General features: G+C 35.8%; 1 protein-coding gene across 3 annotated transcripts in view; it reads right to left on the minus strand.

Moving 5' to 3' along the window:
* Positions 1–3,033: 3,033 nt before the first annotated feature.
* TDRD3 (tudor domain containing 3) overlaps positions 3,034–25,193 on the minus strand; it is a 112,375-nt gene continuing 90,215 nt past the window's right edge. For all 3 annotated transcript variants that reach the window (XM_086620232.1, XM_086620242.1, XM_086620248.1), the window contains 4 exons: positions 23,958–24,790; positions 21,836–21,961; positions 7,005–7,141; positions 3,034–3,269 (listed from right to left, as the gene is read on the minus strand). In XM_086620232.1, the coding sequence (XP_086476358.1) occupies positions 7,022–7,141; positions 21,836–21,961; positions 23,958–24,790 (1,079 nt within the window). In that variant the 3' untranslated portion in view covers positions 3,034–3,269; positions 7,005–7,021. The remainder of the gene's footprint in view (positions 3,270–7,004; positions 7,142–21,835; positions 21,962–23,957; positions 24,791–25,193) is intronic.

Here is a 25,193-nt window from a genome sequence, read left to right on the forward strand (position 1 = left end):
TCCTCAAAATGCTTTGTACAGCTGTTGCCAAAGACTTAATAAGGAAGTACCTGTTAGCGACAAAAGGAAAAGATACTCATATATATATATATATTTTAATATATATATGCATATATATATTAATGTATCTATCAGAAGATGTTAGTCCAAGGAAGACTTTTAATGAATACATGACAACTTCAATCAGATTTTGTTATAAAACTCTGAAAACACGTAAGATAAAACCAGAACATTTCCAGTCTTTGTTTTAAAATGATTTTACATCGCAACAATATAAAGGGAGGAAAAAAAAAAAAAATTTATTCAATGATATTGCCAGCTTGGCCCATAAATTTTAGACTAATTTAAATAAGAAATTCTAACTTTTTAAATCTTTCTTTAGGTAAAAATTTTATATACAAGTCCATGGCAAGAAAAATATATCATTAGAATTGCATTCCTAAATTCAATACAGAAATTTTCAAAAGCTGTATCTATATCCCTAGTGCAGGAGGGCCACAGACCAGGGACCTATTGGTTTGCAGGTCAAGAGGCATAGACTGGCTCATGTCCAGCTTGCAAAGGGCAAAGTTTCTTTGTGACAGGTTTATCTTAGAAACAGCTAGTCAAGAACACTCCAAAATAGAGTCAGAAATCAAGCTAGTAAATAAATAGTGTGCATGCTCAGGATCCGGTGTTCCTTAACAACCTTTTTTGATTAACTACACAGGTGTCACCCTACAAAGTTCAGGAGCTTGCTTCTGCTGTTGCTTTTGACAAATTAGAAGTTAACTTATACATCAGGCTTGAAGACTTACCTAGTTATGATAAATTTTTCTGAACGTAAAAGCTAAAAAAAATTTTGTTCTTGTGTATGTAAACTTCACTACATTATGACTGGAAATTATAGTATTTTTGGTTTTGATGGACTATACAAATCAAGAAAATAATTTATAAACTTACCTATTTTACCATCACGTTTTTTTCCAGATATAGGAATCAATAAGCATGAATATATGAATTCTTGCCTTCCAGAACAGCTTGACACAAATAGTTTTATCTACTCAGTCACTAGCTCTTCAGATCCTAAACAGGCAGAGCTCTGAAAAGAAGTTATTTCATTTGAAACCAAAACAGAAAAGAATCACAAAACACATGAAGACAATATGTCTTTTCAAGGAGACTCTAAAGCTGTTTGCTTACTCTGGCTTTCCAGTTCCTCAGCACCAGTGAAAAGACCCGGACATGGTTTTTACGGTTTTTACAAAAAAACCCAATGTTCTCAAATATATTTCATTTGTCTACAGCTGCAAATATATTCAAATATATGCAAATATATTTCATGTGCCTACAACTGCACATACATGTGGTAATTTCAGAATGCCAAAACGACTACAGAGGAATGCTGCCTTGTATTTCTACAGTCTTGAAATTTTCTTAAGCAGGTTTAATTTTTCACAGTTCAATAAACCAGACTGTAGTTTTCTGAATGTTATGATTTAGTTCACAGCAAGAATGAAAGCTCAAAAGAACATAAAAGTTATTTTAATTTCAGAAATTGCTTTGGTACACTGATTTTAGGGCAGTCATTTAATGCACAGTCTATTTGTAAAGAAAAATCAAAATTGTTTTTTAAAACGATGCTATGGCTGCATCACTTTTTGAAGCTGAATAGCTGCTATCAGTGGTCTTAGTGATAATTCTGGAAGTAAAGCATCCAACATCCAATGCATTAGATCTACAATTTATTTATTTGCTGGTACAATTTAGCAGAACTGACCAGGATGATTCATAATATTTGGAAAGTGATTTCTAACTGAAATCTAACAAACTGCATAAAATTTTTTTGTATGTCAGTTGATAGTGAAGAACTTCAACATTGTACAGCTCATGTTTTAACCTTCCAAATTTCTTTAGAAGTATTAGTGAGTTGAATTATACTTTTCAAGAAGCTGCTTAGGCAGCAAAACATTTGGTTCCTTACTATTCTGCAAATATTTACGTGATCAGTAAGATTCGACTGCATTCGGACAGTAATCCATGTTACGTACTGCAAATACATTCAATTTACATCATCAGTATAAAACTTATTTTCATCCAAATAAACCAGGTTCTATTATCCAAACAGAGTTTTGTATGAGCACTCAGAGAGAAATTCAGTAGAATTAATTGTACAACATATACCATCAATACATATCTCAGGTAAAATTCTGTCGTTACAGAACTACCTCAAAACATATGTGCTATTTCAATCTTCATTAAATGATCAGAATAAAGCTTAGAAGAGATTTGCATGGTACATAGATCTTGAGTGCTTCTCAGCTAAAGAAATAGTGAAATTTCAACTATTTGTCATAATCAGGTAAGATTCAAGCATACAGTTTAGAATGAAAAGTAGTTTAACACAAGATTCTTTCAAGCGTCAATGATAACTGAAAAGATTCTAATAATACGAAGCAATAAAAACAGAGTTTAAAGCTACAAAAAAGTTCAAACCTACTATTCAACAGGTTGCACACGTGTGCATGGATACACATATTTATGTTTGAAATACTCATATGTATATTTCAGTACTTTTTGTTTAAACTACTTTCCTGTACTGTCTAGAAATGTTTCTACTTCTGTAATATAAATATTTCTAAAAAGAAAATATTTACCTAAAATTATTTAGAAAGTGACTATTGAAATTGATTATTTATTTTTTTCCTCCCCTTTGACCTTTTAGTCACAGATTATGAAAATCATAATAGGCAAATTTGCAATTTGGCCTTCAGCAACTTTGGAAAATAAACACAGAAAACAGAGTCAAAAGCTATTCAGAATGTCACTGTACAATAACTAGCTAAAAATTTTTAACGTGTTTCACTAATGCTAGCCTAAAATCTAAGTTAAAGCCCCAATCCTGTCTGCTTTTGAGAAAATGTCATTTTTAATTCTATTCTACTAGAAACAATATTAGAACCAAAATCGATTCAAAACGAATAAAACTCATGATACATTAGTATTATGTTAGCTAACAATGGAGGCTCAGTAAAAAGAATACAAGGCAAAGAATAGAATAGTGCACTGTGGTTTTATTGATGGCAGCAATGACAATTTGCCTCTTTCATATGTAAAAAGTATTCAGCTTCATATAACTAAGAACTTTAAAAAAGTCTCTTGTGGTGTCAGGTCCAAGTTCCTTCTGCTCACATGAGCTTTCTTTGTTCCATCCTGTTGCTTGGATAAAGCCAGAATTTCTTCTAGAAGTCTTCAGCAAGTTGGAGCTGCCAGTGAATTCTCCCCCATCTCTAAATGATAAAAATAAAATACAGTAGATAAGCATAAAAACTCTCTGCTCTTTGTGCAACATACAATTTACTGTTATTTCATTTTCTTCCTCCAAAAGAGTGGATATCTGCTTTTCAGTACTCACAGAGCTATAAGTCTTCAAAAGAATATAGTACGAGGAAAGAACGCTTTCTGGCAACGACTCACAAAAATGCCATTTCTCCATTGGTAAGGACTTCAACATAGATTTTATGGCAAGTGTGACAAGGTGTAAATTAATTCTGTCATGGAGCAAAGGAAAACCCAAGAAACAGATAACGACCAAGCACTCAGAGGTTCACACTCTTACGATCTTTCAAGTTCCTCCAGAACACTCTTTTCTGATTACTTGTTCCTCTCTTTTTCATACTATCATGACATTCTATCCAGGAAGTGTTATCTCAGCATGTATTTTTATTATTGTTAGATTCTAATTATTATATCTTGATTCTCTAGGAAGAATATCTCATTTTACAGACCTCTTAAAGCTAGTATTTGACTTATATCCTAAACAACCTAGAGTAGGTTTAAGAGCTCTTAATGCAGTACTCTGACCAAATTCTGTGTTCTCTACCTCACACTGCTGGATATTAATAAATGATCGTTTCTAGGTCAACTGCAACCACAGTGAGGTACGGAGCACCCCATACTCATATGTTACCTCACCTTAACACGACTACTGCATCACTCTGTCTTCACAATAAACACCAAGTCAAGATTTCCTGCAAGTCTGCGGCAATTGTTCTTAATATCTGAAGTGTGGAATAGTGTGGGAAGAAGCTCTACAGAAGGATAGAATCATAGAATCGTTTTGGGTTGGAAGGAACCTTTAAAAGTCATCTAGTCCAACCCCTGGCAACAATCAGGGATATCTTCAAGTAGATCAGGTTTAACTCAGAGCCCTGTCCAACCTGACCTTCAATGTTTCCAGGGATGGGATATTTACCATCTCTCTAGGAAACCTGTTCCACTGCCTCACCACTCTTATTGTAAAAAAATTTTTATATCTAGTCGAAATCTAGGCTCTTTCAGTTTAAAGACATTGCCCCTTGTCCTATCACTACATGCCCTTGTAAAAAGTCCCATTCCAGCTTTCTTTAGGTACTGAAAGACTACTAGAAGGTGTTCCCAGAGCCTTCTCTTCTCCAGGCTGAACAACCCCAACTCTCTCAGCCTGTCATCAGAGGAGAGGTGTTCCAGCCCTCAGATCATCTTCGTGGCCCTCCTCTGGACTTGCTCCAGCAGCTCCATGTCCTTCTTGTCTTGGGGACTCCAGAGCTGATCGCAGTATTCCAGGTGGGGTCTCACGAGAGCAGAGTAGAGGGGCAGAATCACCTCCCTCGATCTGCTGTCCACACTTCTTTGGATGCAGCCCAGGATACGGTTGGCTTTCTGGGCCGCAAGAGCACATTGCCAACTCATGTTGGGCTTCTCGTCCACCAGCACTCCCAAGTCCTTTTCCTCAGGGCTGTTCTCAATTCATTCTCTGCCCAGCCTGTACTTGTGCTTGGGATTGCCCTGACCCATGTGCAGGACCTTGCACTTGGCCTTGCTGAACTTCATGAGGTTCTCACAGTCCCACCTCTCCAGCCTGTCAAGGTCCTTCTGGATGGCATCCCTTCCCTCCAACACAGAGCTTGGTGTCATCAGGTTTATGGTAGGTAGGTTTTGATACCAAGTCTGCTGTGCGTTTAAATCAGGATCCTGTTAGAATCTCAACACAAGGTACAAGAAAACCTGTAAGGAACAATCACCTATGCCTTAAAAGGTTGTTCCTTATTTGCCAACAATTCATTCGCTCTTCTTAGGATACAGGAGTTACTGTCACCCTCTCTGGATGTTTTTTTCTCCCCTCTCCCAGCTGACCAAAGCCAAATATAGTTCTCCAGATTTATATTGTACAATTAGAGAAATAACAAAAATATTATCTAAAGACACAAAAAAATCTCCCTGGTTTTGATTGTGGTCTATATTGAGTATGTTTCATTTGGCTGATCACACTGACAACCCTCTGAGCCAACTGAACTGGTTTAGAACTCAGCTCAGTGCATATGCCAGTTATTTCTGCATAAATTATCTCATGACATGTTTATTGGTAGTGATTGATACACTTACTTTAAGTAGAAAATCAAATAACATGGGCAAAAATAGAATAATAATTACCTTGGCAAAAGTCAGGAATAAATTTTGCTCTTATATTGCCAGTACTCCCCCAAATGAAAAAGGTATTTTAGCTTATGTTCAAAACAGTAAAATCATACATTACTGCATGTCAGAAATATCAAAAGCTGCAGAGATCAGCAGCACCTATGAAGTCAACTGAAGGTGGAGAACTGAGGTAAGGAAAGGAACTAAAAAGACCTCAGTAAAAATAAACTGACTAATAAGGGTGGAAAAAAAAGAATCAGATTCAAGACAAAGACACATTGCAGATGTACACCAAATAGCACGTAACTTCACAAAGCTTTCTTTATTTAGGATAGACTTTTAATCAACATGCGAAAATTCAGGTTTTGGAAGATTCATAAGTAAAATGAAAGCAGTACAGCATACTTGATTTGTTTAGGCTGGCCTGTTTAGATTTCTGAATGTACGTATAAGATGCAAATTCTGAGGATGGTACATAATCCCTTAATTTCTGCTAAATCGATAACGTATGAATCGATAACGTATGAATCGATAACGTATGAATCGATAACGTATGAATCGATAACGTATGAATCGATAACGTATGAATCAATACAGTATAGGTGCAAGTATATCCTCAAGATTCAGAGTATGGTAAATTAACTTAGGCCTTGTACCTCCCCATTCAATGGTGAGCTCACAGATTTTAGATTTTAGTGTTGCAAGTTCTCCTTCCCATGCTAAGCAAACCAATAGAAAGAATATTTATTCACCTAAAAGGCTTGGACAGAGATAGACCGTACGGAGTTCAGCACTTATTTCAGCCACTTATTTCAGAGAAGAAGCTGATCCAATGTATGTGAATGAAAGAAACTTGCTGCCGCTCTCAGGTGAGAAAGTATCAAGTAAAAGCTTGCTCAGATGACATGAGTCTTTATACAAAGCAAAGTTAAAAAGCTATTGGCCAAAGTGTTTTTATTGCTTTTCCTCTTCCCACAGGTATATTAAGTCTTCCTACAGCCACAAAATCCAGAGAAACAGAGATATCCAACTTGTTTCATAAATAAACCAATATCCCTAAAAAAAAATTTAGAAGCAATACACCAAACATACCTTCCACATAAGTGATCGCAACAAGTGGTTTCTAAACTAAAAAGACACAACCATAAAACTTCCACTTGAACGATAAGACAATGATTTAATACCAATACTTCTCCGTAGCTGTAGCAATCGCTGCTCTGTGCTTGCTCCTTATGAACAGATTACCACTATTAAACGAAGTAGGTCATACATATGCTGTTGCTTAATACTACTTTTTTTTTTTTTCAAATGAGAAAATTTTTTTTTAGGAATTTTAAGTTGTCTATTTGCTTGTAAAATTGTGATTACAATAATTTATCTGTTCAAAATATTAATCATCTGTAACTCAGTGCTGAGAGTTCTTATACAACCAAATACTCCCAAAGTTGTAGAAAAGTTCTCTCACAAACTTCACAAAGATTGAAGAACACTGAAGCATAGAACAATCCAGATCTACTTTTCTTGAAATCTAAATACCCATAAATAAAATGTCAATATCATATATTTACCTTTTATTTCTTACTAATCAGTTTCTAGCTCTTGGGGGTTGATAAAATTGTTGAGTAGGTCGTGTGGACCGCCTTGGCTGACCATCACCTCCTCTGCGGAATTCTAGAGTTTGCTCGTATGTTTCTTCTTCCTCCTCCTGCAGGTAAATAGCATTGTTTTAAATGGAAGAGTAGGTAAATGCATTATGCATGAATAGCTATATGCACACACATATACACACCCATACATATATGAATGAATGCATGGACACATAGCAACTGCTGCTTCTGTGCTGATGACCACTTAATAAAAGCAGTGAGATAATGGGAGTGGGGTTTTCAGACTTAGGGAAGGCTTGAAAGGTTTGAAAACAAGATGGAGAATATCAAAACTCAATCTCAAGGGTAGCAGCAGAAGTTATTAAATATCTGCTGGAAAAAAAAAAAGGAAATATATTAAAGCAAAATTATTTTCCAAGAGTCATACAGGCAACAAATTCAAGAAGCAAGATAACTTCAAAAATCTGTCAGAGCAAGAGAAATATCAGCTTTCAAGAGTTTAGAAGTGTGTGTGGAATGAAAAAAAATAGAATTTGGAAATGGAAGGAAAAGCATTTGGTAATATGCATACTAGAAATACAGATTTGAAATAGCAGATAAAAATCTATGATGCAATAATAATGAAAAGAGCCTACAAGTGTAGTGGACAGCAATTTAGATATGAATTTGCTATGTGCAGCAATAATAAATATAACCCTTGAATAATGAGAAGAGAGGTAATTACATATTTGCAATATTGCATTCACTCCCAGGCATCTCAATACTAGAAATATATTGAAAAATTACATGGAATTCAGAGGAAAAAAAAAAAACCCACAAAAATAATCAGGAGACTGAATAATGATTATAAAGGAAGATTAAAATTGCTACGTATTTACTTTGGTCAAGAAATACTGAAAGGAAAACATTCATCTGATAGAAGATTTGAAGGTGGTACACACTAAAGATAAATAAGAATTTGAAGAGCACTAGAGTTGATAACAAAGAGAAATAGAAAAAAAAATATAGACTGGGAAAAAAAACACCACACATTTATAAACACGAGTATGATTGTCAAATGGTGTCTCAGGGAAACAGTTGTAATTGTTTCTTTAATATCCTAACATTACATTTTAGCAGACATCAGGTCTAGAGGGAACATGCTGTAAGAAATTCACTTTTGGGAAAAAGTACAGAATACGCAAGTCTTCCATATACAGAGTATATAAGCCCCTTCCATTCACAACACAAGAACATACAGGAACTTGAACAAAGAACACTGAATGATTCATATAAAAGTTCATCAACAATTCCAATACCCAGGAACTGTCTTAGAATGCAGCATACTTATAACAAAGAGTAAGCAAGTCGCAGCAGTAAAATATTTCACTGTAAGAGACAGAAAATTTACAGCCTAAGCTTCTGTTGTGAAAAGTCAGATGTTACTCAAGACACGTCTCTTTCTGAATCAGCTTCAATATCAATAAATGGGCATTTTTAAAATAGCTGTTACAGACAATCACATTCTTCACGGTAAGGTCTCCTATTTACAGGGCACATCCGTGGTCATAGCTATATTTCCAGAACAGCACATTAAGCTCTACTACAAAGAGTCTGCAATAACTGGAGAAGAAAACAGAATTTCAACACAATTGAATGCAGCATAATTGATTTATATTTTTAAGTTTCTCTGTAGCCAAAGGCTGAGATCCAGAGATTTCTGCTATAAAACTTACTTTTCTCCGTTTCCCTCTTTTACTGCTTGCAGCACTATCAATTTCCTTGGATAAAGAGGTTCAGAGACACTGATTATCCAGAAGGAAAAAACAGAAAAGCAGATGTCTAAACAAAAAATCCACGCAGTTTGCCATGCTGTTAGCCCTAGTACAAACACTCAACTTAGTATCCGAAGTCATCTCCTATCACTGACAGCGCAAGCTGTACCAGCATCCAAATGTTAATAGGGAAGCTAGGTGCCTGAAGTGGTCTAAATATCTTTAGATCTTTCAGTACACTCCAAGAAACCTGAATAGCTGAAAATAGTTCCATATTATTGGCCAAAAGAGTAAAGAAAGACGCAATTGCAAGTTTTCTTAAAATTCTTTGCTATAGTTTCAGTCTAACACAAAAGAGCTCAGTCTTCAAGAATAAATTGTCAAACTTTCATGTGCTCGATATTTGGATTTCTACAAATCTGGAAAACTAAATAGCAAATATGTATGACTGAAAATTTAGCAATTCATACTGGTGTTTTCAAGAGACTAGCGAATTAGATATGAATCTTTTCTTTTTAACCTTGGTAGTCTTTGCTCAAAAAGAACAGAATAGTTTAGGGCATCATCACATCTCACCTGTGACAGCCAACCTCCTTCTGAGAATAAGTATATCAGAATAAATTTTTAGAGCAGTAAATCTTCATCGAATCTCAAAGTTAATGTTGTTGATCCTTTGAATTTAGTACAATCAAATTAAAACTAGAATTTGTCTCACACATTTCTATTTTGGTGTAGTTGTCTTTACAAATAGAATGAAAAGCTCCAGACACATGCACTCCAATTCAAGTACTTTTATTACAATAGGCAAGAACGAAATGTGAAATCACATTCACCTTCTTGTGGCTCTGAACAAAATGGAAGTGAGCAACGCAGCAAATGATGACAACAATGAATGAGCAACAGAACTGCTTTCAGCTGTTCCCTCATTCTTCTCCACGCACAGTGGTTCCCCACACAGAGTTACTAATCGTCTTTAAGTCTGCCATCTTCACATCAGATGGCACATTGTCATTTATTTCCTAGGTCTTACGTATTCACATTTGATCCTAAGTGGATCTAACATTCTCCAAAATAACAATTTGCCAAGCCATATCTTTATTAAATCTTGTTTCTTCTTTTGCGTTTCTTTTCTTCCACCATTTTTTGATCACTGACCCTCAATCCACCACTGCTGATCTTTCATCCTTTCTCTATTGCGGTTGTATTTTATTTCCATCTTAAGGATTTTTTTTTTTTTCTGGGTTCATCTTTATCTCAATTTACTTTAAAAATCTCTACACCCTGTGCTCAAAACTGCCATCTCTTCTTGAACAGTATCCACCCTTTGTAGGCAAAACTTAGTATCTCTAATGTTCACTTCCTTTGTTTTTCTGTTCTTCAACCTAAAAAATTCAGCTGTCTACATTTCTTTCATTATGACTCTGCAGTCAATTAGGTCACACATCTTGCCACCAACTCTTTCTTGCTGCTTGCTTTCAATTTATCAGTTGCTTGTGACACATTCTAAAGTATTCCATTTCCTACTTCCTTACCCATGTAAGATCTAGATTACATTTTATAAAGCAAAGGTTGCCACAAACGTCTTAGAGCATTTTCATTCTCCTTTTATTAGCAGTAGAGGTTTCATATTGGTACACTACTGTAAAAACTCATATATTTTATCATCTCCATCCTTCAGTTTATTATTCAGTATTTATCTTAATATTCCAGAACACAGGACTGAGTTTTCTAGTAATTGAACAATGCCTACCTAGGGCTATGTACCCCGAGATTAAACAATACTACTTAAGCACAACTGGCCGCACTCAGAGAGTAGTGGTCAACGGCTCGATGTCCAAGTGGAGACCGGTCACGAGTGGCGTCCCTCAGGGGTCCATGTTGGGCCCATCCCTCTTCAACATCTTTGTCGGTGACGTGGACAGTGGCATGGAGTGCACCCTCAGCAAGTTCGCCGATGACACCAAGCTGTGTGGTGCCGTCGACACGCTGGAAGGGAGGGATGCCATCCAGAGGGACCTCGACAGGCTGGAGAGGTGGGCCCGTACCAACCTCATGAAGTTCAACCAGGCCAAATGCAAGGTCCTACATCTGGGTCGTGGCAATCCCAGGCACAAATACAGACTGGGCGGAGAATGGATCGAGAGCAGCCCTGAGAAGGACTTGGGAGTACTGGTGGACGAGAAGCTCAATATGAGCCGGCAATGTGCTCTTGCGGCCCAGAAGGCCAACCGCGTCCTGGGCTGCATCAAGAGGAGCGTGGCCAGCAGGTCGAGGGAGGTGATTCTTCCCCTCTACTCTGCCCTCGTGAGACCTCACCTGGAGTACTGCGTCCAGTTCTGGAGCCCCCAACATAAGAAGGACATGGACCAGTTGGAGAGGGTCCAGAGGAGGGCCACGAAGATGATCAGAGGGCTGGAGCACCTTTCCTATGAGGACAGGCTGAAAGAGTTGGGGCTGTTCAGCCTGGAGAAGAGGAGGCTCCGGGGTGACCTTATAGCGGTCTTCCAGTACCTCAAGGGGGCCTACAGGAAAGATGAGGAGAGGCTATTCAGGAGAGCCTGTTGTGATAGGACAAGGGGTAATGGTTTTAAAATAGAGGGAGGTAGATTCAGATTGGATATTAGGAACAAATTTTTTACCATGAGAGTTGTAGAACACTGGAACAGGTTGCCCAGAGAGGTGGTGGATGCTCCATCCCTGGAGATGTTCAAGGCCAGGTTGGACGAGGCCCTGAGCAACCTGATCTAGTTGGAGATATCCCTGTTCCTTGCAGGGGGGTTGGACTAGATGACTTTTGAAGGTCCCTTCCAGCCCTAACCATTCTATGATTCTATAACTGCAAACAATAGCAAAAACTGGCAGATCCATAGGGAAAAAAAAAAAAAGGAAAGGTTTACAATGCAAACACTGGAATGCACAAAAAAATTATTGCCGTTACAGGTTACAATAAAATGAGAGATAGGGTGGAGGATGTCAGCATTCTTTAGGTATTTAAAAAAAGACAACAAACAGGGAAGTATAAGTCACTGGGATTTTTAGCTTCCATTCAAAATTCTGCAATAAAAATCTGCTGTTACTTTTGATATTTTTGTTCCATCTTCTAAGACAGATAAGAACTAAACACATGTAAAATGGGAATATAGGCGCACTCGGTGCTTTTATTTTGAACTTATATATTCTGAAGAGCTTGTACCACCACCATACTTCACCAGCTGAGCTTAGTGAATCAGAAAGTAACCTCAGTCCAGTTAAGTGACCACCAGCATGCTTTCATATAAAAAATTCCATGGATTTTATAGCTGCAGAATGAAGTTATAAATCCAGCACTTAAAATACTTCAACCAATTGACTCTTAATAGTAACAATATTAGAGCAAATTTATCGTTCATTAAAAGCTTTCTCATTGAATTTCAACTGCAAGATTTATTTCAGTGCCTTCAAAAGAACTGTTTAGAAACTTTATTTTTTTAAATACAGTCCTTGAAGTAAATGGTTACTGTATAACTCGAGAACATTGAATAGGTGGATGACAGTAAAGAGCAGGACAGAAGTTATGCATTACATAAAAGCTTTGCTGAATGTTCTGCTCACATATATTTAGGATGCAGTTGCAAGTCACAGTTGAGCAGCCTCAACAGTTTGCCACCTACAGACTAGTTACCTCTGTCCATTCCTGCTTAGAAACAGAAAATTCTGCTCTATTCACTGTGTCCTTCTGCTAAGGCTTTTCAGTTATAGCTCTCTGTGGGCTATTAAGGGACGAGCACCGGAGCCTGTGCAAAGAAGCATGAAAGAGCAGGATAGGGCCAGGAACCATGGGACAAAGAGAGACAGAAGGCAAAGAAAAGTAGAAGACATTTTCCATTTCAGTTATGTCAAACCACTAGTTCAGTTTAAGCTGTAGTTTTAACTTCACCCACATACTCAATGCGTGGAAAACTTGCTGGACTAAGTACAAAGAGAGAGTGTTGGCTTCCTTGCAAAATGAACTTTTATGTCACGTGCATTTCAACCCTCATTTCCCAGTCCTTACTTAATGTCTTTTTGCATTGCCCACTATACTGGCAACAGCTGTATCCTGCTGTTAACACACCAAGTGATCTCTTGTCTTGCTGGTTAAACTCCTTTCTTAAAACTTGCTTCTTTTGCCTCATCATCCAGTGTTGATCTCCTTCAGAACTTCAGATTTTTGCAGTTTCTACTTACCTGTGCTTTTATCAATCAAAAATATACAGTAAGATTTTCCAGATGTATCAAAAAAACCCACCCAAAAACTCAACCACACTACAGCCATTTTGAAAAATTCACAAGCTTCCTAGAAAAAGCTAAACTTAAAATATTTAAAATGCAATATATTACATATACTGTATTTGTAAGGAAAAAAATCATTGGTGAAAGTGTCTACAGTATTCCTTTAAACTTTCACTTTATCTGAATACTTAAACGGATTCTTAGAACTCCATAATAACTAAGAATGAAAACAGGATTCTGTGAAAAAATTGTTTTTGTCATTTAATAAAAGCAAAAGTTTTAAGTTATATGACCTTAGAGTGGCTTTAGGGCATAATTTCAAAAATCACTATCAAATGAGGTGTGAAAATTCCAAGTAAAAGAGAAATTACCACTAATGTAGATTTTTCAAGGATCTTAACCAAGTACTGACTTTGTGACGAGAATTTTTGAAGTATTACTGAATAATTTAACATATTTGCTCTTGATCAATTTTCTTCCCAAGTTATGCTTGTTACTTAAAATATCAGTTCCTCTCACAGAGTAATTTTCACACAGAGCAATCTTCGCAAGCCTGCAAAAGCTCACAACTTTTTTTCACAATAAACAACACATCTATATTAGACTGGCCTATGGCCATACAAATTTCTGAGTCAAATTATGAGTGAGAAGAACAAGTGGGATTCAAGGTTATACTGCTAGACCTGTGTAGAGGTGACCCCTCAGTGCTGTCAGATAACACACTCTTAGCCCTATGAATGTGCCTTTAGAGGAGTGAGGGTACCACGGCATTTTTAGAAATATATATTTTTAGTATGCTCACACATATCATGTAAGACATTGTAATAATGTATCACTGATGACTAAAAGTACACATAACTAATTGTAAAGATATCAAGCAAAAATGTTACTTTAAAAAAAATTTATATTGTAGCAATCATATGATAAAGGTTTTTTAAAGTTAACCTTTCAATACCATTTAGAATGTTAACAATAAGATACACAATCACTATTGTTACTTAACTCTTGCCTGGATCTTTTGAAGTGTATCAGCACACTACAATTAAATCTTTTGTAATTAAACAAAAGAATGAACTATGTGATACCCTCAAATTTACAACCCAATTCTGACATTAGTGTCACAGACAGCTGCATCAATGTAATGTTTTGCTACTGCTGAAACTGTTTTCCTTTCTCTTCTCCTGCACCTTTAAATCACTCTTCTTTCCACTTCTCTTTTCCCTTTCTTGCTCAGATGTACAGCTGCAACCTTGAACTAATGCAGGTTCGAATGGAAGGATGGTCAGGATTAGGGAGGAAGAACTGCTTCCTTCTGTCAGAAAAGATAACTGATCATTGGCTCAGTCTCTGAAATCATACTCCAAAGTCATTCTTCCAAGACTGGAATGGGCCAAGAAGGAAAGCAAACAAGAGAAGCACCCCCAAGTCTGCATCCAGTATCTTGTAAAATTTTACTTTCAGCCCTAGCTCTCAAGAAGGTTCATCATCACTGTCCTAGAGTGAAAAGGTACACTGAGGGAGCTCCATCAGGAAAGGAACCGAGATGACTGCAATAGCTAAACACCACTGTGTTAATTTTCTCCTATGTGCCATTTGACCCACAGTGGAAGTCCTATAAGAGCAAATATAACGTAGGGAAAGAAGAAAGAATGAAAATGCCCAGGAGATCAGAAAACAGATCAACACAAGGAATAAATTAAAGAAGAAAGCAGGATACTATGACATAACTACACAAACCATTTCAGAAAAAAAATTTATATCTACTGAAATGAATCGACATGAAATAAGCTCTCAAGATTTCCAGTAAGAAGTCAGAAGTAACATTTCCAACTAGGTACTAACAAAAATACTTAGCAAGTATAGGGTAATGAAATAACAAAACCAAAAAGAAGACCGAGAAATGTGCTTTATAAGCACAGAAGAATCTGAATCTTAAACCAAATACTACTTCTCTAAAACTTTGAAAATCTAGATACACCAACCAAATTGTGAGAAGGGAAGAAATTTTTGTAGGAAAGACGTCAGATCAAAACAGTTTCTCTTCTTTTTATGCTCTCTAGAGATATTCCGAAGAAATCTGATTAATTGCTACTATTCTTTGACAACATGAACAATTATGTCTAGCTCAGACACCCACATGCACTTGTTTAATAATAGTCTATAAATTTCTCTCTTGGGACATGAAAAAAAACTGGAAATGACATTATTCATATGAAGAAAATAAAGCACGTGTAGAGTTCTTGTCATTGTTACAAACCTTACAAAATTTACTCTAAGAAAGTAAGCCAACAGAAGCAGAAAACCATCTCTCTAACAAAAAATCCCAACCCATCCTCCCAGCCCAAACCGTCAAAACTCCCAACCAATCAACGCAAAAAATCCCACACCAAAAGGAGTAATTTCATGTGCTTTAACATTTATAGAGAAAAACCTAATCATCTTTCCACAAAAAATTGCCAATTGCCTTTGCAAACAGCTATTTTATTTTTTTTTTTAGTTCTTACGTTATGGAACATTTCTTGTTTACAGATACTGATAACACTTGCAAGTCATCCAACAAGAAAAAAAAAACAAACAAGCATTCCAGACACTAACCATCCCTGTACAAGGAAACTTCAGTACATTAAATAATGTGTCTATTCAACATGTGCTATATATATGAGGGAGTAAGATTTGGAATCATATACAAATACCCTACTCCAAATAAGGTTTGTCATAGTTTCTCTTCTGCAATACAAAGCCAACAGTACTACGTCTCTCTTCCCTAGAAAAAAATCAGTCAACTATGTCCATTCCTCTAGTTTCCTCTTTAATTAAAATCCTTTGAATTAATCTGTTAAATGTGGACAAACTCAGAACACTGAAATGTGAAGGAGACAGAGAAATCAGAAGAGAAATGGTGATGGCAGAAATAGTCCAGACATTTTTACACATCAAACTTCTTACACATGCTCAACATGTTCAACCTCAACACATGCAGTACAGAGAAATCAAGGCATAAAATCCTTCCGAAGTCTCGAAATAAGAATCTGAAGAACTGTCATCACATGACAACAGGACCAAACAACATGCTCAAAACGGTTTAAACTATGCTATCTATAAACAAAATTGCAAGTCACTTTAAAGGAAGGTGTTTAGTGAGGAAGTGTCTCTCAAAATAACCTAAGGAATCCATATGCAGTCTCCAAACAATGAATCATCATTGTATGCAATTACATTTAATAACAAGGGGAGGAGAAGACAGTGTAATACTCCAAGTATCCTGCTTTAACTGTCATGACTTTTTTTCAATAACTACAAACTCCAATAATGTGTCCTTAATCTGATTTGTACAGCTGGAAAAAATGTGCAATGCTATTTCATAGTCTGATGAATATGAAATGCTCAAGTGGAAGACTCAAACGTATTTTGCAATGCCTAACAATACAGATGGAAAATTGAAAGCCATTGTTTTATGCCCACTTAGTATAAATTACCTCCTCTCGACTGAAATTTGCCTGCTTTCAGTTTATGAAAAAGTAAACTGCAGTTTCTTAACCACCTTTAAATGTCAGTTATTACATTTCAGCTAAGGGCCAGTAACTTCCAGAGGAACAGTTAACTTAAGTTGTGATCATAGGTCTATATTCCAACATGGATACATCAAGCTAAAATCTGAAAAAAACATGTAGTTTCTCAGAGGAGAGAGGTGCTAAAGAAAAATACTAGAAGTTTATCAGGATAAATGCTTTCCACAATGCTTGTCTCTAAATACTCTTAATAAAAGGCTGGTGAAATAAATAAATTACACAAAGAGTTACCGTGACAGAACCCGAAGGTTAATTCTGTGCAAAGGCATGTATGACAATGCTCTGCAAAAGATGTGACTCAGTTTAAGGCAACACTTCCAGTAAGCAAAAAAAGTCTCTGGTAAGAAAATAAATAATAACAAAAAAGTTTATGATAGATTACGGAAAGTAATTTTTCAGCCTGGCAGGACAGAGGCAGCTGAAATCACCACATATTGGTGAGATGGAAAACAAGGCACATCTCAACAAAATAACTGCCTAAATTTAAAGTGTTTTAATATGGCATTAAGATGGCCTTTTGTGGAAACTAAATCCACACTAGTAACTTTTTAGATTAAAATGAATTAATAAATACGCAGCATCACTCAAGAAGAGTAATCCAAAATACTCAGCCTTCATTTAATTCATTTACTCAATGAGTAATCATGAACTGTAGAATTATTCTAGAGATTTTCCTAGCAGTACAGAAGCCAAAGAACTAAAGACATCGAGTTCTTGTCTAACGCAACTATTTAGGGACATGTTTCCTACAGTAATCTTAGAACACATTTCCCTACTGCACCTACTTAACTACTCAATGGGAAAGATTCCCTGCTTGACACACACCAGAAAGAGATCACAGTGTGATGCCAAGGCCATCCAGGCCGAAGAGCCATAAAGACATGGCACCCAATCCTTCAAATAAGTATTTGCTTGTCATAAATCAAGACACTGAAACGAGTTCAAAACCTCTATAAAACAGACAGGCAAAAGTCTTCTCCAGCTTAAAGAGGCCACTGCAAGCCTTTACCTTCAGTGGTTTTAGTGTTGCTCTTTACTTTGCTGGAGAGAGTTTTGAACATCTCCAGAAAACTCACAGGATTTTACCCCTTTACTTACCTGAAACAGACACAGGTACAAGAAAGCCTTGAATTACAGTTTGATTTAAGATAATTCAACACCTGTAGAAGCTCTTACAGTTCTGCGAGGTACAAGACACAGCATTACCAAATTTGAGCTCTTACATGTCTGCTGGCATGAATTAACTGTAATCCATGACTCTGCTATTTTCTTTCCTCAACTCATTCCTTACTGGAGGAATGAGTTGAGAAAAGTTGCAAAGTATATTTTGAGTCCCCACAGAATAAAAGAGATTATAGAAGAACTCAGATTATATATACCTTCATAATCATTTTTGTCTTCTTATCTCTTTAGGCAGAAATACAGTGCAAGATACAGGAAGGCAAAACTAAGCTAAACTACAGACTTCACTTCATAATTAGTATTTTTAAGTGAATTACTGTAGGCAGAAAGTTCATATGAATTCTAGCTTGTTTTGAGAGCAGAGTAAGGCCATAACATATGTAGGTGGGAAAACTACAATCTTTATTTCCTTCATAGAAAGAAAAAGTGTAATCATAGTGTGTGAGTGGTGGAAAGGCCTATCATGTGACTAAGGAAATGCAGGATAGAAAAGGGAAAGCAAGGACTTGGCTTTGGGGAACAATGTCACAAGATAAGCACTTCGGCTACACATTTTCATGATTTATTAAGGAAAAAAATATCCTACAAGTTACGAAAACAAAATTAAGACTTAAAGTTTAAAGTATTATCTTGACTTTATTTTTTTTTTTCCACAGAACAAACTATTCAGTGAGTCAGGAAGGCCCTTAATGTTCCATGCTTTTTAGTTGTTAGTGTTATCTTACATATTTTACAAGAAAAAACAAGCAGTTCTTATTTCTACAATGGCTTTTTCAGTAAATTTATTCACCAGGATTATAACAGTTTCATTAAGAGACCCCTGCTACATTGAGGGAAAAAAAAGGATACAGTATTGTAGCTTACATACGAGATACTTAGAAGAACTCTAAACCAGGGGAATCCAAATGTATTTTTTTTATTAAAAATATTTATGAACTGCATACCTAAGATATTTTGCAAGCACTAAGAAAAAAAACACCCAGTTTTAGTGTTCTTACATGGATATTGTACATGATTATTGAGAAACAATCCCCCACTAGCTTTTTGATTTATCTTATGCGAAACACAGCTTTATCTTCTATACTTCTACCCATCAGAAAGATAAATAGCAGCATGTTAGGTGTCAGAAGGACTGAAAACTTACAAGGACTCAGGGAAAACTGGGTGATGGACAGTATACAATCAATTATTAAGGAGTCATAAGATCATCTAGTAACACTTTTTCTATTAAAATGGAAAGCACAATGTATCCTGAGAATATCAGGCAGATTCAATCTACAATCAAGAAAACAAACAAAAACAAGCAAACAAAAAAGACCAAAACCACAAAACCTGTACTAATGTAAGTGCAGTTCAGTATTAGAGAGACAGCAGTAATAGGGAGCAGAACGTTAACTAGCAGAGGGTGAAGAGAAAACGAAATTATATTAAACCTACTAACAATGTAAAGAATTTTCATTGTATTTTTGATAATTCTAAAGGTTGCCAAAAGCAGACCAGAAGCTCAGGTGCTTAAACAATAGGTCATGTCATCAAAATAAGGTCACTGTGATATTTCGGCTGTTTTTTCAAGTGACTAATTGAACAACTTTTTGTCCTCCCCCACCCCACCTCTTTTTTTTTTTTTTCCTCCTTTCTCCCAGTGGTATACTTTCACCAGTTTATATTTATTGGGAAAAATTTTTAAATTCAACACATTAGTACCAAAAGCTGTGCTAGAGAAAACAGTAAAGAATAATCAATTCTAAAATATAGACTAAATTTATGCCTTTAAGTCAATTCACTGAATCTTTTCTTAATACTAACAACTCTTTCAAAAAGCAGTCTCTACATTAGTATCGAGTCTTCAGAACAGACAGTTAAGAAAGACTTAGATACCCAGAAGTTACCTGGAAGAATTGAAATAAAACTCAGCATAACACTTCTAATAAAACAAGTTCATTTTTGCTGATAACATTAATCAGTGAAATAAAAGTAATTATTAAAGTCAGTTTAAAAACGGTTTTGTTCTCCTCTAAAGAGGAAATATCACAAAGTTACTTAAATCTGATCACAAAGAATTAAGCATTAAGCAGCATGAGAACTTCATTTTGCATTTGTTATCTAAATTTATATATTAATATGAACACTGAGACAAAGAAAAATGACCAGTGTTCAACTTAAAAGACAAACCTGAGTATCAGAGCATGGATCCGATACCTGAAAAGGTACTGTTGGATAACAATTCCAATGGGTGATTAAGAACTGCAAATGCATAATGAGGACTAGAGTTAGCACCCAAACACAAAAAAGTGAAGAGCAAGGTCCTAAATCACCTTTCTCTTGCAAAAATCCTATAGCTGCAAGGACCTTTTAGCAACAAAACAGTAACACCTTGGAAAGAAACCATAAAAGTTTTGTTTGCTGTGAAGACGTTGGTTGTCATTTATCTTATGTAACTACAACGACTTAAATTTAGTTGTTTGAGTTTACACTATTCATCTAGGCTCCCTTGAGAGAAAAAAAGAACCTTGAGAAAGGTATTTTTCATTTCTGAATGGACTGAAAGGTCCTTGGAAAATCCTTATTTCTCCCCAGTAACAACTGAGGAAGCCTCGATGACTAAATCAGGATGAGGCATGATGTCAGGACTATGCTACTTCAGCAGCAGAATACCCTCTCCATATGTTGTCCCACCATCTTGCGTCAGCTTTAACAAACTAACTCTGAAATAAAACAAACTACTCTGAGGGAACAAAAAAGTGGTCCATCTCACTCGATAGATCCTGTGGCTATGTGACTGACAATCCAACGTGGGAGAGGGAAGAACAACAACATGTGGTCAGAGATAGGCAGAAGAGGCAGGAAGAATGACCACTGCTTCAGGTTGGCACCCCACTAGTAGGTCAACTTAGTCTTAACATCAGGCAAAGTTCTTGGACTGTGAAAGCTAACTTTCAGAGAGTTAAAAGTAAAATGAAAGCCACTCTTCAAGACTGTAATCAAAAGCATGAAGAAAAGGCTGATTATTAACCCAGAGAAAGGGGTCAAAGTAAATACAATCATACAGTAAGAAAGCAGCACCTTACAACTCAGCTAATAGGATAAAAAGAAGGAGGGGAAAAAAAAGTTAAATTTTTATAGAAACAGCAATGCATCATCTGCGAGGCACTTCAGATGTCTTTTTAAGTACAAAGGGCCATCTCAGAGGCCTTAAGGGCATCTGAGAGCTACAGGCAACAACACAAGTTAAAAGACCACTGGCAGGAAACAGGAGCTGACAGTTCAGCCTCTGTAACAGTAGTAACATGGCTATATGATCCAGAGGTAAGAAACTAAAATAAGCACAGTCAACTCATCATTAAGGAATCAATACACAAATATGAATACTTCTTGTGCAGTTCTTTATAGTAAGAGTAAAGAGCAAAGAATTGTGCACTTCTTTTTTTTTTTGAAGCAAAAGTTACTTCTATTTCCATGACCTTCATAAATAAAGCCTTTTGAAATTTCCAACTTCCATAAGGCTAATACATTCTATTTCAAGGCATACACCTCCACCACAATACTTGGCAAAGAAGAACTCATTGAAACAAGAATAAAATTATGACACAAAATAAAGTAATACAGACGTCTATTTTTAGCTGTACATACACACATAGTTAAAATCTTCATAATGTTTTAAAAGACTGTTTCCTAACCTTCACAGGACAACATACAATGTACATGAAATAAAACAGAAAACTGTGTTTAACAGTGTAAGCAACAACTTTTAGAGACAAAATGTGTATAAATCTGTTTGGCTGACAGGTCAATTATTCATTTGCAAACAATACAATTGAAATTTATTATACAGGGAAAACACCACATGATAACACACATGTATGAAGTTTCATATAGACAACTAAAAATTGAGATTTTTTTTTCTGTATTTGCTTAACTGTTTTTCTACACATGCAATTAGCACTCTTTGCATGAGTAGGCATTAATTTCTGAAGGGTTACATACTTTGTACAGGCTATGTAGTTTATATTTTTTAATACAATTTGTTATCACATACCCATGTGTCTGCATGAACAGGTCTGATGTTGCTGAGAAGCACCTCTTCATAATTTCCGTAATCACAGAACTTAACAACTGCAGTTGTCCCAGAAGAATGGAGAGCTTCAATTTCTGCCCGGTAGAACTTAAGAAGAGAAATTTTGAAAGGTCTTAAAATACTGCCTGAAATACCACAAACAGCTTAACATTTACCTTTTCATATAGATATGTCTGTGTGTATATATATATATATATATATTTTTAGTCTTAGTCAGTATTATATTTTGAATATGATTTGTACCATACCAGATATATTAAACTTCCATATGGTAGTCTGCAAGAACATAGCAGAATGTATTTAGAATACTCATTAAGAAAATATGCAGCTTATGAAATTAAACTGAACATTTAAAAGATTTGTTTTTATTTCTCTGAAAGTAGAACAAATTCATCTCTAACACATGCTGTTGTATACAGAAAAGTGTTACTGTAAGACTATTTTTTAAAATACATGTACCAGTAAATGCCTATCAGGCATATGCACTGTACATACTAACATATATACCTATTTTAACACATAATAAAATATGATAAAACTGCTCCTTCAATAAGTCTTTTTTTTAAACACAAAACTTCATTTTTTTGATATGGATGCAAACACAGATCAGCTTTCTTGAAGGTACTCAATCTCATTTATCTTATTGAACACAAAGAAACCACTTCCTCCTAACACAGATAAGCTCAGTACTGTATTTTATCATCACATTTCAAAATTCTCCCAGATGTAAGCAGCAGCATTTATTGTAACTACCAAAAAATCAACAACCCTCAAAAAAGACCCTTCTAATGTGATGAATACCTTTCAGGTAACATTCTGGAATGACTTCATATCTACTTATTTTGCAAGATTAATACTTTCCAGAAATTCAAAAACTCATCTCACAGTAATGCAAATATGCTTCTCAAAATAGAAAATAATTCCATAATATGTCATTATATTTCACACTAATCCATCCACTCAAGTTACATATTCCTATTTCAGAGAGTCAACTCAATATATTTTGCCACTATCACAAATTTGCATGCCTTTTCATTTGTTTCAGGCATACAAACAAAAGAGAGAAAAAGTCATGCTGCCGAGCTAATACTCTTTGCTTCCTGTAAAAAAGACAAAAAAAAGGGAAAAAATCTTAAGTAAATAACAAATTAATCAATAACAAAAAAGACAGAAAACGGTGGGAATAAAATCTATTCAAAGAACAATCATATTTAAGGTAGCACTCAGATTATCAGAAAGGGTCAAAAACTGAAGAAACTACTCAACAAGAGTGATAGAGAACTCATGAACAGATAATAATAAACCAAAGAAAACGCCTAAAACTTTTTAGCAAAGAAGAAGATGAAAGCATCTTGCCACAAGAGAAATCATCTTAATAGAAAAAACAGTAGAAGGGGAAATATTCAAACTTTTAAAAATCAGTAAACCAAAATTATTATGCAGCATAACTCATTTGTTCTACAAATTCTCCAGCTAATAGTCTACTAATAAAAAAAATAAGCCTTTTGATGTTTCCTTTCTGTAATGATTGAAACAAAGGAGAGAGATTTTTAAACAGCCCTGTTCCTGCAGACTCTGGTCTTCCCTTGCGCTAGTAAAGGTCGTGCACTGACTTATTCGAGAAAAAGGTATTAAACATCCATCATAACAGACTATTCTAGATAGCACAGCGTCCTGTTCCCTGTTCCTTGGAAAGGAATATGGGCACCTTGATCCATATTCATCCCTTCAAATTTTCAGCACTGGAGTCAAATACTTCAGTTAGGAGGAGCTTAATCATCCTGAACTCCACCTAAATGAGACAATCACCTTCGCGATGACTTAACTTAAGCACTTACAGCTTCATGCAAGGAATATAAGCGATATATCTCATAAAATAAAAAAAAGTAGAACAAACTACTTTTTAAACTTTAAAAAAAACCCTTTTTAAAAAAAAAAGTAGAACAAGAAGCTAGCCGAAAAGCATGCTACACACCTACAAACAAAGCCCACGTGTCCGTGCTAGCGTGCTAAATCTCCCGCATGTACTTAAAAAAACATTAACGGTACAACTTGAGGTACTTCTCATTTGGTAAAGGCATACCTTGTTGTCTTCCCAATAAAGAGCAAAACATTCATCCCCTGGCCTCCAGCTTTTTCCATATTCCATGTGAATTGATGGTTCTAGTATTTTCTCTGGTTTGATGGGCCCAGATCTCCTTTTGGGACCGGTGTTGTAATACAGCATTTTGTCATCAAAAGATGGGATCGTAGTGGGTCCTGATGATTTGATAGGTCCTACTCGTCTTCCTTTCTGGTGATGCTCAGTATCTCCATTCGGTACAGCATTAAAATTATCAGTTCTACCAGGATTTTGGTAATCATTAACACCAAAATGTTGCTCGCTTTTTCCCATAAAGGCTTCACTACTTATTGTTCGTGCCTTCCTATCACAAAAATTTTCAGAATTGTGTATTTGGTTTTCCCTTTTCCCACGTTTCTGGTTATTGTTGTCTGTAGTATCTTGAGCAGCAGAGTTCTCCTTGAATTCTGTGAAAGACACCCCTTTTCCTACTCTGTTTTGCATATTGTTATCCCTTTTTTTGAAAGTAATATCACTCTGGTGAGTGGCTATGGGATAACTCAAATCCTTTGGCCTGTCATTTCTAGGATAATGTCTGTCACTTTTATTTTTTTCATCTGTCCAATGTTCTAAAGAGCTGTGCCTTTCAGGACCTCTGTTTCTTGGTAACCCACCACTTTCCAAAGCCTGCCTAGAATTTTGAATATCCCTTTGAAAACGAGGGGGCTTCTCATTCCTTGGTTGTCTGTCATTGCGAGAAAGGTGTCTTGAATGATTCTCTTTGATGCCATTCTGTTCTGTATTCATTACTTTGTGCTGTACTTGATGTGGTGGTTGAAACTGCAATTTTGGTTCTACAAAGAAAAAACATTATTTCAATTACTAACACATTTCACACAAACATATTTTAGAAATAGTGTTTCAGACCCTAACTGATAAAGTAACAGTATTATTTAGAAAAGTATGCAGTATTTACCTTTGTGATACAAAAATGGAGAAATACACAGAGAATTTAGCAGAGACATTTGAACTGTAATTCCTAGTTATTGGAAAACATACACTACTGCAGGCTGCACTTAGAACCAAACCACCTACCAGTATGAGAAAAGCTGAGCATAAATTTCCAGCAGGTTACTCATTTCTCCCTATGGACATCAGTAACTCACTTGAATAACAGCCATTTAAGGCAGAAAAATAGAATTCCAACATGGAGAAAGGAAGAGGGAGCAAAATCGGGAGAAAAAAGGAATAGTTTTA

This window comes from Tauraco erythrolophus, chromosome 1 (assembly GCF_009769465.1).
Source record: "Tauraco erythrolophus isolate bTauEry1 chromosome 1, bTauEry1.pri, whole genome shotgun sequence".
Classification (NCBI taxonomy): Eukaryota; Metazoa; Chordata; class Aves; order Musophagiformes; family Musophagidae; genus Tauraco; species Tauraco erythrolophus.